The following is a 15,945-nucleotide window of genomic DNA, read 5'->3' on the forward strand; positions in this document are numbered from 1 at the left end:
CTCAGGAGGAGAGGGGAGGAAAGGGGAGGAGAGGGGAGGAGAGGGGAGGAGAGGGGAGGATGGAGCAGTTAAACACAGCAGTTAAAACTCTGTGTGGAGTGAAATGGAGACCAACATTTGTTCCAGAAATAATACAATAACACCTCACCAAAAGCTTTTTGTCACTTCCTGCTTAAGTGTAGACAGTACGATCACCTGGATAGGGTTAGAAAATATTCATAGTTTCCCTCAGACACACAAGCCATTATTGGCTGAATCCATCTGCCTGAACAAATGCCACTTCAGCATGTTTTGTGTAGAGCTCATCACTGATTCCCTAACAGGTCGTGCGTGATGATAGAACAGACTGTCTGGATCATGCTTAACAGCACAGTGTGAAGACACAGCACCATGAATGCGAGGCCAAAGGCAGACAGGATGGGGTTTTATTCAAGTAGTACAGTGATTAGAAGTGAACTACAGGAAGAATAAGAGAGCAAACTTACTGGATCTGCACATAAACTGGTTCCTCAAAGTGTGCTCAACATTTCCACCAAATTTCATGAAGTATTTTATTGTAATCTTACTGATAAACAGACTAATGGACAAAGTGACATACAAACAGCACTGCTCACATACTTCAGATTAATAAAAACTCTCCAGCATCAGTTTCAGCTACTTCAGGTCAGCTCATGCCATAAATGCTCACAGCCTGTCATGAAATATGATTCATCAGTACTTACACCATAATGCATCTCAAGAATTAAACATTAAATTCCTCTTCCCCCACACCCCATAAGAAGAAAACAAGGAAGCAAAACTTCACAGAACTGATGAGCACCTGATGTCTCCCACATGAACAGCACACATCATGCCTGCAACAAACCGGGCTCCTTCTGCAAAACAGCCACTTGGAAATGTACAGGTACATTTAAGATCATTTGGGTTAAATTTAGTCATTTAATAAGCTGGATAGATTCACACAGATGATGAACTCCTTTGCTGCAGCACAGTGTTGGATCAGCTGGTGTCACAGAATAGCCAATATGGAGCTGGCCTGCGAGGCAAGTTTACTGCTGCTGTGATCTGTCAGTTTACTGAGGCTTTCCTTCATATTCACAGAGTTGAGTTCCTCCCTTGTGACACCTGAAGTACAAAAGAAAATATATATAAAAAAGAGATACAAGTATAAGATGGACTGTGGGCTCGTTAAAATATACAGCAGTACTGTATCCTTTCAACATATACTGTACGAGTGTATGAATAAATGGGTTTATTCTACATAATGATGCAGATTATATGCTACTCCACCAGTTTTTTAAGAAAAGGAACGTGTTGAAATAGATGTGCTATCAGGACTAATGTTCAATATATAAGGATTATTTCCCATCAGCTCATTTCCCCTCTGTGTCATGGTTATTTCTTTTCTTTTCAACATTTCCTATTAAGTTTCTAGAACTTTGCAAAATCTGACAGAAAGACAGAGAACTTAATTTATGCCCATAAGAAAATTAAACCATTTGATAATCCGAAAAAAAAACTAAATAAGGCTAAAGTAGGAGTTAACAATCTAGATTTTTTTTTAACCACTGGTATAAACAGAATAACATACACTATATTGCCAAACGTATTGGCTCATCTGCCTTTACACGCATATGAACTTCAGTAACATCCCATTCTTAACCCAGAGGGTTTAATATGACCTCGGCCCACCCTCTGCAGCTACAACAGCTTCAACTCTTCTGGGCAAGCTTTCCACAAGCCTTAGGAGTGTTTATGGGAGTTTTTGACCATTCTTCCAGAAGCTCATATGTGCTTGGATTCATACACCTGTGGCCATGGAAGTGGTTGGAACAGCTGATTTAATTATTTTGATGGGTGAGTGAATAAGTTTGGCAATATAGTGTAGATGCTCCACACTGATGACAAGATAACTCATAAGACTGAAGTCCGTTTTTTTTTATCCTCCCTGACTGCTGAGTTATAACAGTTAGCTTTATCAAGCGGCTTCAGTATATCCAGAGTTTAAACTTGGATGTCTGGAGTCAGTGGGCATTAAACATGCTGCAGTTTCAAACACTTGAATCACCGCTCAGCTGTGGCTGTTTCCACATCACCCAGTGTGTGCAGCAGAGTGAAAAAGATTTGAACTGATTTCACTACAGCCCCACTGCTCAAGGGTTGCAGCCCAAAAACCTCCTGAACACAAACAAAGCAGACAGAGGCAGAAGGCATGGTCTCAGGCTCAGCACATAAATATACCATATGAGATGACTGAGTGGTTTTTAGTGACACATTTCTTTATTATTTGGGAATAATAGCTGATAATACCTTGAGCTGGACGCTGAGGGGTGCAAGGCTCCTAGTTTTTTTGTTCTTTTTTTGTCTTGGTTCCTACATCACTGACCCACTCATTAAGTTCTTTTCTCATTCTATAATATGTTGAAATGAACTTTGGAACATACATTTTGGGGAATTCTGTGTGTTGTAAAAGCAAGCACATACTGGAATTAGCCAGGGTGCAGATGAGACCTAAAGCACTGAACTGGACCTCGACCGCTCCATCAGGATCCTCCAGCATCTTCTTTAGCATGGGTAACAGCTCTGCCTCCCTAAATGGATTCTTCATAGACTCTGGAGTGTTCACAAACACCCACAAACACATTAAACACACATCACAAAAAATCCACCTGTTGTGTATGCCATCTCTTTTTAGTCTTTGGTAAATAATACACTTCTGACTGAACTTATAAGTCTAATCATTCAAGGTAATGTTTGATACAATTGGGCTAACTAAATTAGGCTTTATAGAAACTCTGAGATTGCTTTACCAATGTCAGTGGCAGATGCTATCGCCAAGGCAACCAGGGCTTCATTCTGCATGATGACATGCTCACTTGTTGCCATAGAGATAAGGTGTCGAATCCCATCTGCTCTGGCTACAGCACGGACGACTTCCTGTCAGAGAAAGGAATTTGAATGATTAGTGATTAAACATCCAGTCATTTCTGTTTCATTTGAACTCCAGCTATAACTTTGAAATTATAATAAAAAAGACGTACAGGACTGTGGCTGTGTCTGATGAGAGCAGCCAAAAGGCGACTAGCTTCTCCCCGGACTCCTGCATGGTCTTTGGCTTCACACCACTCCATGATCCTAGCTAGTAGCACAATATCTTTTCCCAGCATCAAGGCTGCCTCCTCTGTAACACATCATAGGGAGAGGGGAGAAAATACATTACCAAACATAAAAAGTAATGCAAAAAACTAAATCTACAAAATATGCTCTCAAATTTCAACTGATACAATAGCCCTTTAAACTACACTGACAGTGAGAAAATAATACTGTAATAGGACTTTTAATGGCAGGGTTCAAAATGTCCAATCTTTGCTATGTATACATTCCAAGCTAAAAATAACTTGGAATGGATTAAAATGTATGAACATGATGGAACTTTTCATCAGTTTTTGGCCATTTATAAACCATAGTTTTCAAAGTTAATCAAGAAAATAAAAGGTCAAAAGAGGAATAATGTGGGAATAAAGAAAGAATTATGATAATGGTGATCAATCAATCCCCCCCGTAGAACCACCTTTGTGTCTGATCTCTCTGCAGAACAGAGTCTCATGGACACTTCTATCAAATCCAACCAAAAGCACTCATCTGAGCAGCAGTTCTCAGCAATCTGATTCCATTTGTTGTCCATTTGTTAACAACTTGTGTGACTGTTGTCCCACATGAAAAATGGGGAATGACATCTGTGAAGCTGCATACATGAGAAGACTTACAGTGTGGACATACCTGCTGATTCACAATGAACTGGTAGCTGTGTGCAAACTTTGGACTAGTTCTGTATTTAAAGTTTTCTCACAGTTTTCTCACCTTGTCCATCCACCATCATGCGTAGTGTACCCAGCAATTTAAACTGAACTGGTGGCATGTCAGTACGCAGCAGGGTCTTTATCCTTTCAGTCACCCCATCCTCCAGCATCCGCACTTTGTTGGTTGCTGAAAGACAGAAATGCTATATAATGCACTTACCGGTGTTTCAGTATGTATGGGTGTTCATATCATGCCCTCTGCTGTGTGTGTGTGTGTGGGGTTCACACTGATTGCACAGTTTGAGACATGAGTACTACTGGACTGACCAACAGCTGTTCTTCATCCACTGCTGCTACAAAAGGTGTCCTCAGTGTGTGGTGTGTCTGTGTGCTAAAAATACAGAAAAACCTTGTGCTGTATGAAGTTTTTGGTAAGTTTGACTTGAATTGTAAGGGCTTCAAACGGTCATAAAGGATAGAAAAGACATTAAAGATGTCATATTTGTCAGGTAAACACAAAACATTCAGGATCATTTTGGCATCCATTATGTTTCGAATATAATTTCAGGGGCAGCTGTGGTTCAAGGTGTAGAGAGGTCATCCTTCAATCATAAGGTAAGACTTAACGTGCATTAGGTGTAAAAAATGTAAAGCTCCCCCAAAACACAACCCTGGTTTTTATTTAGTTCCCCTTTAGTTGAAGGTTCCTCATTTAACGAGCCATTCTGATTTTCATTTCTAAAGTACGTCACTCTTTAAGTTGACTCCGCCTCCTCTGCTAAGCCCCGCCCACTCGCATCACCCCTGCTGGACGGATGAAGCCAGCTTCTGGTGGAAATGTTCTGCTGTCAGCTGCTCTGAGGAGCATGCATCTTTCATCCAGCAGCAGCCTCAGAGGATATCAGAGCCCAGTGGATAAACTCTATCTGAGGCTAATGTTCCAGCAGAGTTAGCTAAAGACTGTGGATGAACTCTATCTGAGGCTAATGTTCCAGCAGAGTTAGCTAAAGACTGTGGATGTGCAGCAGCCACTTTTCATCCCACTGTTTTAACAACTTGGTCCAGTTCAACGCTGGACTGAAGAAGCTGAGCCACAGAGAGGGATCAGTTCCAACTCCCAGAGCCTGAACTCCAGAGCAGGGAAATGGAAGCATCTGAGAAATAACTCCTCATGGTTTATTTATTGAGTTATTTTCTCCTTTAGCAGCAGCTAACGCTAACAGCTTAGCTAATGAAGATGACGTACACCAGCTTCTAAGGAGTTATTGCTGTTCCTTTAGCAGCAGCTAACGCTAACAGCTTAGCTAATGAAGATGACGTACACCAGCTTCTGAGGAGTTATTGCTGTTTCTCTAGCAGCAGGTAACACTAACAGCTTAGCTAATGAAGATGATGTACACCAACTTCTAAGGAGTTATTGCTGTTTCTCTAGCAGCAGCTAACGCTAACAGCTTAGTTAATGAAGATGACGTACACCAACTTCTAAGGAGTTATTGCTGTTCCTTTAGCAGCAGCTAACGCTAACAGCTTAGCTAATGAAGGTGACGTACACCAACTTCTAAGGACTTATTGCTGTTCCTCTAGCAGCAGCTAACGCTAACAGCTTAGTTAATGAAGATGACGTACACCAGCTTCTAAGGAGTTATTGCTGTTCCTTTAGCAGCAGCTAACGCTAACAGCTTAGCTAATGAAGATGACGTACACCAGCTTCTGAGGAGTTATTGCTGTTCCTTTAGCAGCAGCTAACGCTAACAGCTTAGCTAATGATGATGACGTACACCAGCTTCTAAGGAGTTATTGCTGTTCCTTTAGCAGCAGCTAACGCTAACAGCTTAGCTAATGAAGGTGACGTACACCAGCTTATAAGGACTTATTGCTGTTCCTTTAGCAGCAGCTAACGCTAACAGCTTAGCTAATGAAGATGACATACACCAACTTCTAAGGAGTTATTGCTGTTCCTCTAGCAGCAGCTAACGCTAACAGCTTAGTTAATGAAGATGACATACACCAGCTTCTAAGGACTTATTGCTGTTCCTTTTGCAGCAGCTAACGCTAACAGCTTAGCTAATGAAGATGACGTACACTAGCTTCTAAGGAGCTATTGCTGTTCCTCTAGCAGCAGCTAACGCTAACAGCTTAGCTAATGAAGATGACATACACCAGCTTCTAAGGACTTATTGCTGTTCCTTTAGCAGCAGCTAACGCTAACAGCTTAGCTAATGAAGGTGACGTACACCAGCTTCTAAGGAGTTATTGCTGTTCCTTTAGGAGCAGCTAACACTAACAGCTTAGCTAATGAAGGTGACGTACACCAGTTTCTAAGGAGTTATTGCTGTTCCTTTAGCAGCAGCTAACGCTAACAGCTTAGCTAATGAAGATGACATACACCAGCTTCTAAGGACTTATTGCTGTTCCTTTAGCAGCAGCTAACGCTAACAGCTTAGTTAATGAAGATGACGTACACCAGCTTCTAAGGAGTTATTGCTGTTCCTTTAGCAGCAGCTAACGCTAACAGCTTAGCTAATGAAGATGACGTACACCAGCTTCTGAGGAGTTATTGCTGTTCCTTTAGCAGCAGCTAACGCTAACAGCTTAGCTAATGATGATGACGTACACCAGCTTCTAAGGAGTTATTGCTGTTCCTTTAGCAGCAGCTAACGCTAACAGCTTAGCTAATGAAGGTGACGTACACCAGCTTATAAGGACTTATTGCTGTTCCTTTAGCAGCAGCTAACGCTAACAGCTTAGCTAATGAAGATGACATACACCAACTTCTAAGGAGTTATTGCTGTTCCTCTAGCAGCAGCTAACGCTAACAGCTTAGTTAATGAAGATGACATACACCAGCTTCTAAGGACTTATTGCTGTTCCTTTTGCAGCAGCTAACGCTAACAGCTTAGCTAATGAAGATGACGTACACTAGCTTCTAAGGAGCTATTGCTGTTCCTCTAGCAGCAGCTAACGCTAACAGCTTAGCTAATGAAGATGACATACACCAGCTTCTAAGGACTTATTGCTGTTCCTTTAGCAGCAGCTAACGCTAACAGCTTAGCTAATGAAGGTGACGTACACCAGCTTCTAAGGAGTTATTGCTGTTCCTTTAGGAGCAGCTAACACTAACAGCTTAGCTAATGAAGGTGACGTACACCAGTTTCTAAGGAGTTATTGCTGTTCCTTTAGCAGCAGCTAATGCTAACAGCTTAGCTAATGAAGATGACGTACACCAGCTTCTAAGGAGTTATTGCTGTTCCTTTCTGAAAGATGAACATCATCGTTCCCACATTACTTTGTCTGCTGAAGCTTTCTAGCTGAACGGTTCCGTTCTGTAACTCATCAACCTGCAGCTGTGTGGATATGGTGTGTTTCCAACACAACACCGGTGTCCGAGTACAATCATTTGATGACATAATATATACAAAATGTTTAAACGCAGTAATTAACGGTACACTACGGCATTACTGCGAGTTACGCTTGATGAGAAAGCATTGTTTACAAGCATCTGTTAATTCACAACTTTTTTGAGGGAACAATAGAGTAACTATCTAAATCTATATGTAGTAGCTCACCAGAAGGGCAGAGTGTGGATGTGGGCAGGAAATGAGGGCCATTGTGCTTAAACCAACAGGAAACCTGTCTCATACATTTCAATAAGACCTCAGAAAATTGTGTCAAATTGTAAAAGAAAAAAAGAAAAAGACATGAGAAGGCATATTATGTCTCCTTTAAAGGACCGCTTTAACAGTTGGTGCAGCTGTAATGTTCTGAGCCGTACCTGGAATAGCCAGGTTCCTGAGTGCACTCAGTCCAGCATGTTGAACAGACACATCTCCTTCATCTACATGCTGCTCCAACAAGGTGAGAATGTGCGGAACCACACCAAGCTCCAGCATCTTCACACAGTTACTGTCTGACAGAGACCCACAAGGCAAGGACACATTCAAAACTTGGTTACTATTTTCTATCAAAATAATTCAACATGTCACAGAAACACAACATATCAATATTATGACAAACAAAAAAAAAAATCAACCAATGTGTTATGCTGAAATATACTTTTGTAATGCTTTTAATACCGTTTTTGCTTTCTACTAAAAAAATGTAGCTGTTAAATACTTCACTATGTTCACCACATGTTGTCTGATTGTTTGTGATTGCTGTGTGCTGAGCAGACAGCGTACAGTTGTTGTCTTTGGAAACAGCTGCCTGCTGTGGCTTGAAATGACGATTTATGAGCAATGAGAGTAAATCAAAGGGGAAAAATGAAAAAAATGAAAAAACAAGAAAGCAAGTTTTAAGATGTCAAAATGTTGTGTACTTATTGGAGACCATCCCTTCGGACTATCTCACCATTCCTGGCAAAGTTGGCGATAGCTAGAGCCCCTGACAGCTGCAGCTGGGTGTTGGAGCTCTGCAGCCAGGACAGAATGTCCTGATAGACCAGACCTGATCCCTCTCCAAAGCACTTCTGCATGGACTCATCTGACAAACACACACATAACACTCAATGCACACTTTGAAAGGATGAAAACAAATAAATTAATGAGACTGAGAGGGCTCATAATACTGTACAAAGACAAAACAAAAGCAAAATAAGCAATAAAAAAAAGACTTGGTATTTTTGTGATGCCATTTCCAGCCCCTGTCCTTTCTATTTTACCTCTCTGATCCCTTCCTTTACCTGATAACTGTTGATGAGTAGTCAGTCCTTACCATGCATGTGCACATACTGTAGGAATGCTATCAGGCTCCAGATGCCTCATTATTCCATAGGCTACACTGTTATGTGTGTAACGGACCCACAATCTCAGCTCCAGACTGGAGCTGAGGTGATGGTAGGGCAGCCCCAAATGAAATTCTGCTTAAGGCCCCATAAATGCTTGGGCCGGCCCTGTGTGGATGGCACACGTTTGCACACAATTTGTGAGAAAAAGCTGTTTAAAAAAAAAAAAATTTTTTTTTTTTTTTTTTATATTTTTTATTTTTTTTTTAATCGTCTAAACAACCAAATATTTCGCGACCCCCCTGCAGTACCTCCGCGGACCCCCTGGGGGTCGCGGACCCCCTGTTGAAGACCTCTGATATAGGGCAAGGCAGGACCCCTGTCAGTGTCATTTTTGCTGGACAGTCTGTTCATACCAAACTATCAAAGGAAGGTGTTGAATGGGGTGCCAGACAGATAAACGGTAACACAAAAAAAGGAATAACCCAAGAGTTCTTGCTAAACACACATTCTGTCAGGATGCGCTGTTTTTGATGAATGCTTTCGTTTAGTTCTTCCCTGGTTTTCCTTGGTGCTGCTTCCTGGTGGGGGTGATTGTTCATTCTACCCACCTGCAGTGCCTGCTCCGGTGCATCTAAGCTCCGGTGCATCTAAGCTCCGGTGCATCTAAGCTCCGGTGCATCTAAGCTCCGGTGCATCTAAGCTCCGGTGCATCTAAGCTCCGGTGCATCTAAGCTCCGGTGCATCTAAGCTCCGGGCTCCTGTTTGGAATCTGCAGTAGTACAACAACCGGACAACTATTTTTGTCAAGGTTAATGGTTCTCTTGTCTAGGTTTTTTTTTAAATATTACTAAGTCTATGTTTTTGCCTTGTCCCCCCCCATCTGGAGATGGATGCCTAACAAGGCTCACTGTCACGGACCCAATTAGTTTCTAAGTTTCTGCTTTGTCCCAGCTCCCATTTAACTCCGGCCTGGTCAGTACAAGCCCTTATCTGACATTCACATCTCTGGATCTCTGAACCTGCTGGATACTCACCTGTCTTACCTCTTCACAAACCCTATTTCAATTCAATTTCAATTCATTTTTATTTATATTGCGCCAAATACAACAAATGTCATCTCAAGGCACTTAGATAGTAAGTCCAATTGGAATTCAATTAATTAATAATAATCATAATTCATAAAATAATCCAATTCGTTCATATAGAGCCAATTCAAAAACAATTTCCTAGCTAAGAAAACCAACAGATTGCACTGAAAACTTTTTGTTTTTCGGTCCAATCTCCCGGCCTGAGCGTGCCTGAGGCGACTGTGGAGAGAAACGACTCCCTTTTAACAGGAAGAAACCTCTGGCAGAACCAGACTCAGGAAGGGTGGCCATCCGCCTCGACCAGCTGGGGTTTGAGACGACAGAAAGGGGGGGGGGGGGGCCGCGGCGGCGGCGGCGGCACTGTAACACCATTCAAAGGATATCTGTTGGAACAGGGAAACACGAGTTAATGCCCACAATAATATCACATATACATAAAGAGAGTAAAGTGAGGAAAGGTGTGACAGATGAGGCCCCCCATCAGTCTAGGCCTATAGCAGCTTAACTATGGGATGTTTCAGGATTACCTGAGCCATCCCTATTCAAGGTAAACACAAGAAACTTGTGCTAACGAAAAAATAAATAATAAAATAAAGGACCAGACTCAGTAAGTAATTCCCTATACTCCCTATATAGATCTGCTCCTCACACCACAACAACCATCTTTTTACAGCCACAAGCTACCTCAGCCTCTCACCAACTGCACACCAGTCACAGCGGGGTGGGGATGCAAACCTTGGTTCGGGTAGGGGGAGAAATAAAAGAGGTAAGATAGGCAGGAATGGGATTCAAACCCTGGTTCGGGTAGGGGGTAATGAAAGTATAGAAGGTGCCAGAGGTGGAGGCAGAACAAGACACACTAGCAGACACACTATCAGATTCAACAGACCTAACTATAAGCTTTATAAAAAAGGAAAGTTTTAAGCCTGGTCTTAAAAGTGGAAAGGGTGTCTGCTTCCCGAACATTTACTGGCAGCTTATTCCACAAGAGAGGGGCCTGATAACTGAAGGCTCTGCCTCCCATTCTACTTTTAGAAACTCTGGGAACCTCAAGTAAACCTGCAGTTTGGGAACGAAGTGCTCTGTTAGGAAAATATCTTACAATGAGATCTTTAAGATATGATGGAGCTCGGTCATTAAGAGCTTTATATGTAAGGAGAAGAATCTTAAATTCTATTCTGAATTTAACAGGGAGCCAATGAAGAGAAGCTAAAACTGGAGAAATATGATCTCTGCTGTTAGTTCTCATCAAAACTCTGGCTGCAGCATTTTGGATCAGCTGAAGGCTTTTCAGAGAATATGTGGGACAGCCCAATAATAAAGAATTACAGTAGTCCAATCTTGAAGTAACAAATGCATGGACTAGTTTTTCTGCATCACTCTGAGACAGGATGTTCCTGATTTTAACAATATTACGAAGGTGAAAGAAGGCAGTCCTAGAAACCTGTTTTATATGCGAGTCAAATGATAAGTTCTGGTCAAAAATAACTCCAAGGTTCCTCACTGTAGAACTAGAAGCCAAGGAAATACCATCTAGAGTAACTATATAGCTAGACAATTTCTCCCTGAAACGCTCAGGTCCAAAGATAACGACTTCAGTTTTGTCTGAATTTAGAAGCAGACAGTTCTGAGTCATCCAGGTCTTTATGTCTTTAAGACATGCTTGTAGTCTGACCAACCTATTGGGTTCATCTGGTTTTATAGATAAGTACAGCTGGGTATCATCAGCATAGCAATGGAAATTTATGCCATGCTGTCTAATAATGTTACCTAATGGAAGCATGTATAAAGTGAAAAGAATCGGTCCAAGCACAGAACCCTGAGGAACTCCATGACTTACTCTGGTGTGTGAGGAAGATTCTTCATTTACAAGAACAAACTGAAATCTATCAGATAAATATGACTTAAACCAGCCTAATGCAGTTCCTTTAATCCCAATAACATGTTCAAGTCTCTGTAATAAGATACTGTGATCGACCGTATCAAATGCAGCACTGAGATCCTGAAACATCCCATAGTTAAGCTGCTATAGGCCTAGACTGCTGGGGGGCCTCATCTGTCACACCTTTCCTCACTTTACTCTCTTTATGTATATGTGATATTATTGTGGTCATTAACTCGTGTTTCCCTGTTCCAACAGATATCCTTTGAATGGTGTTACAGTGCCGCCGCCGCGGCCGCGGCCCTCCCCCCTCCCCCCCTTTCTGTCTTCTCAAACCCCAGCTGGTCGAGGCGGATGGCCACCCTTCCTGAGTCTGGTTCTGCCAGAGGTTTCTTCCTGTTAAAAGGGAGTCGTTTCTCTCCACAGTCGCCTCAGGCACGCTCAGGCCGGGAGATTGGACCGAAAAACAAAAAGTTTTCAGTGCAATCTGTTGGTTTTCTTAGCTAGGAAATTGTTTTTGAATTGGCTCTATATGAACGAATTGGATTATTTTATGAATTATGATTATTATTAATTAATTGAATTCCAATTGGCTTGAATTGGACTTACTATCTAAGTGCCTTGAGATGACATTTGTTGTATTTGGCGCTATATAAATAAAAATGAATTGAATTGAATAGATCCAACAGGACAAGCACAGACACAAGTTCGCTATCAGAGGCTAAGAGGAGATCATTGGTAACTTTCAGCAGTGCTGTTTCTGTGCTATGATGCACTCTGAATCCTGACTGAAACTCTTCAAACAGATTATTTCTGTGTAAGTGATCACAAAGCTGAGCTGCAACTATTTTTTCAAGAACTTTAGACATAAAAGGGAGATTGGATATAGGTCTATAATGAGCCAACACTTCTGAATCAAGAGTAGGTTTTTTAAGTAAAGGTTTAATTACAGCAACCTTAAAAGTCTGAGGTACATATCCTGTCAACAAAGACAGATTGATCAAATCCAATTTGGAAGTGTCAATTTATGGGAAAACCTCCTTGAACAGTCTGGTTGGGATTGGGTCTAAAACACAAGTTGATGGTATTTGAAAATGATTTTTGGTTTCATCTCTGAGTCTGCCATCAGGACTTTAGCATTATATTTGATTGTTTTTAGAATAAATTTACTTCCTGTTAGCCTGCTTTCCTGGGTCCAGTCTGTTAAAAAAAAAAAAAGATAATAAAAAATGCAAATCTTAACACATTCAGATGTCCCACATGACTCACCTCCTAAAAGCAGGGACACTATAAGGTTGGAGGCAATCTTCATGCTGCAGAGGTCATGGGGGTCTGAGTGTCCCTGTAGACCCCGGATCATGTCTGATAAAGCCTCCGGTACTCCTGACTCAGCAAACTGCAGCTTCAGTGTATCTGGTGGCACAGTACCATCATTAACAGCTGGATGTACTACAGAGTTTCTGGCACAAAACTTGATTTTTGCGTTTGTAATTTTATCAACAAGCAATGGTAATATTGGACCTGGGTGGCATGGACTCTTCGGGCCTGTTGCATTAGCGTGTTCAAGGATGTCCCTTTGGGACGACGATATGTGAGGATAGTGTTTAAAGGAATCAAACAAAGTGACTTAAACCTGATTTATGCTTCAGACGCAAAGCCTCTGACGCTTGGACGCATAGCCTATGCGAGCGTCAAAATCTTGACCACTCCCCCACGCAGAGGCTCTGCGCGCGTTCTTGTGCACCTCAAAAAAATCCTGACTACGCGACAGACGCACGCAGACCACCAACGGAAGTGCGCAGACAAAAGCGGCTGTGATTGGTCCTCAGTGTGCTTTTCTGGGTTTAACAAGTGTAGCAAGTGTAGTCTGTATTCAATTCAATTCATTTTTATGAATTATATATTTTATTTATGTGTAGTATTCTACAGTCTTACCACTCTCGCCCAGTGAACTCAGGATTTCCAGGATGACGTGTCGGCGTTCAGCATCAGGAGCACGTTTCAGCTGAAGAATCAGAACATCTGCCACGTTCAGCTCTGCCAGTGCTTCTCTGGCACAGTCTGCAAACATAAGCTGCTATTATCATATATGACAGATGACTTAATATCTGATATAGGCTGTGTTTTTGGCAACTAATTATCACAATTAATTGATTTTTTTAAATTTGTTTTTTAAAAGCTGCACATGCAGAAAGTCAAAGCAGTCCAAGACCTAAAGGACAGGGGGGGGGGGGGGGGGGGGGCAGTATCCTGAATAAGACACTGCCATGGAAATAGCATTGCCTGATCACCTTAGGGTCATAGTCGCCTTAAATTGATCTTAAAAAACACAACAGACTATGTGAAGGATGCTTATCTTTGCTGCATTATGTAGACATGTATACCCCTTAACTGCAATATTACCCTCTGTTAGTGTTCACAGCATCTCAGCGCACACACTGCTGCTTCATGACTCATGCTCAGGGCTCCGGAGTCAGAGCAGGAAGTGGGAGAGGGAGAAGCCCAAGCAATGCACCACAATCTGAGGGATTTGGCTGTAATTAAGGCTACGGATGGGTGAAAAGTTGGTGTAGGGGGATGCAATGTGGGTATGAGTATTTATTGGATTTTGCTTTGTAATAATGTAAACAGAAGTATTATATGAATACTTATATGCAACTTATGTAAACACCTCTATCAGAAGATTGTCTTACCTAGAATTAGGTTAATAGTAAGAATATAGCCGTGCAAGGAAACAATGCCAATAATGTGGATTTTGCAAAGAATATAGCAGTGAGTGTGAATGCTCAGGGAGGTGATGAGAAATTTAACCCTGTAGGGAGTTAGCTAACTGAAGTCAAGTGTAAAAGGCAGGAACTCTGAGCAGAGGGCACAAAGGGAAAAAAGGGAGTAAACTAGCTAAGATATACAAAATCCAAGAGTCAAAGTCAAAGGAAGAAAAAGAAAAACATGACCAGAACCACAGAGCATGACTTTTAGATTGCATTTAGAAGATTGATGTGGTCATCAGTCTCGGATACGAAACCAATGACAGTGACCCTCACAGTGTTGGCTGAAAGGGTGTGGGTCCAAAAACAAGCCGGTTCCCACACATGAAGCTTTAACCTCTCTCATGAGAGGCCAGCAATCTTTTCCATTGTGATGTTGTTACCTAACTTTTCTTGTGACTGATGTGTTGGCTATCATTTTATGATTTGGGCACAGAGACAGTTGTTTCTGACTCTTCAGTTCCATCCTCCTGTCCAAACATGGCTACTTCTATGGCTCCAAAAAACAAACAAAAACAAGATGCCAACAGGGACATGCAAGACTTAAAACCAGCAGTTCACAAAAAGGTATTCTTACTAAGGCAACACCTTAAAGAATAAAAAAAACATTTTGGAGGATGATAAGTGCATCCATCTATCCATCATCTTTTCTATCCCTGCTTAATCCAATACAGGGTCCAATACGGAGGGGGCTGGAGTCTTTCCCAGCTGTCATTGGGCCAGAGGCAGGCTACGCCCTGGACAGGTCACCAGTGATAGTCTATGAAAAACATTTAAATATTTCTTGAGTAGATTAGTTAGCAAGTGAAATATACATGTTGAAGAGGCCTGCACTAAAAACATCAAGTTGGTGGAAAGCAACAGCAGGTTCACAAGGGAGGATGAGAAAAACAAGCTGTCTTTTTTGGACTGTACTGTTTCCACTGAGGAGGGTTGAGGTCTCAACACTGAGGAACACGGGAAACCTACAGAAACAGATCAATATCTGCCCCTGACCCACACCACTGATATCAGAACTCAACACAATCAGACTGAGAGTGTCTCTACTTAGGCAGAGATAAAAGAAAAGGAACACAAACACATCAAGAAAGCACCTCAGTCCTGTGGATACCCAAACTGGATCAACTCAGTTAACAAATCTGGGAACAACACAGCGTCTAACAGAGAGGAAAAGAAGGACAGATGTAAGATTAGTAAGATTAGGCAACAGTGTCAACAACACCTTCAGATGGAAAGTGGTTCGCCCAAAGGATAGAACATCCAAGCACAAACTTAGTGGTGTTGCATACACATTCTGGTGCAGTTGGAAGTGAGCAGACCTTTATAAAGGAGAAACTAAACAACCACAACAAAAGCACATGGATCAACAGGAGAGACAGCTCCTCAGGTCCAGACTCAGGCTACATTTACACTGTCAGTTAAATGTTACCCAATTCCGATTTTTTGCTCTCATGTGACACAGATCGGATATGTTTTTTGACCATGTAAATAGGACAAGGACGCATACATTCGGATATTTTGAGATCAGATACAGGCCTCCTTCATATGTGGAAATTTATCAGATACGAATCGGATATGTGACAATGTGACCGCCGTGTAAACGGGCAGATCGGATATTCTTACACACTGCGTTCCACACGTCATTAAATACGCGACGATTTAGATTTTTTGTCGCACGTGGTAA

General features: G+C 41.8%; 1 protein-coding gene across 1 annotated transcript in view; it reads right to left on the reverse strand.

Moving 5' to 3' along the window:
• Positions 1 to 407: 407 nt before the first annotated feature.
• Positions 408 to 15,945, reverse strand: part of LOC142400777 (rap1 GTPase-GDP dissociation stimulator 1-B) — a 41,029-nt gene continuing 25,491 nt past the window's right edge. The window contains exons 6-14 of the mRNA XM_075485987.1: positions 13,429 to 13,554; positions 12,763 to 12,906; positions 8,148 to 8,279; positions 7,573 to 7,707; positions 3,862 to 3,987; positions 3,042 to 3,181; positions 2,811 to 2,937; positions 2,485 to 2,613; positions 408 to 1,125 (exon numbers count right to left, since the gene is read on the reverse strand). Of these exons, the coding sequence (XP_075342102.1) occupies positions 1,010 to 1,125; positions 2,485 to 2,613; positions 2,811 to 2,937; positions 3,042 to 3,181; positions 3,862 to 3,987; positions 7,573 to 7,707; positions 8,148 to 8,279; positions 12,763 to 12,906; positions 13,429 to 13,554 (1,175 nt within the window). The 3' untranslated portion in view covers positions 408 to 1,009. The remainder of the gene's footprint in view (positions 1,126 to 2,484; positions 2,614 to 2,810; positions 2,938 to 3,041; positions 3,182 to 3,861; positions 3,988 to 7,572; positions 7,708 to 8,147; positions 8,280 to 12,762; positions 12,907 to 13,428; positions 13,555 to 15,945) is intronic.

The sequence above is a fragment of the Odontesthes bonariensis genome, chromosome 2, assembly GCF_027942865.1.
Source record: "Odontesthes bonariensis isolate fOdoBon6 chromosome 2, fOdoBon6.hap1, whole genome shotgun sequence".
Lineage (NCBI taxonomy): Eukaryota > Metazoa > Chordata > Actinopteri > Atheriniformes > Atherinopsidae > Odontesthes > Odontesthes bonariensis.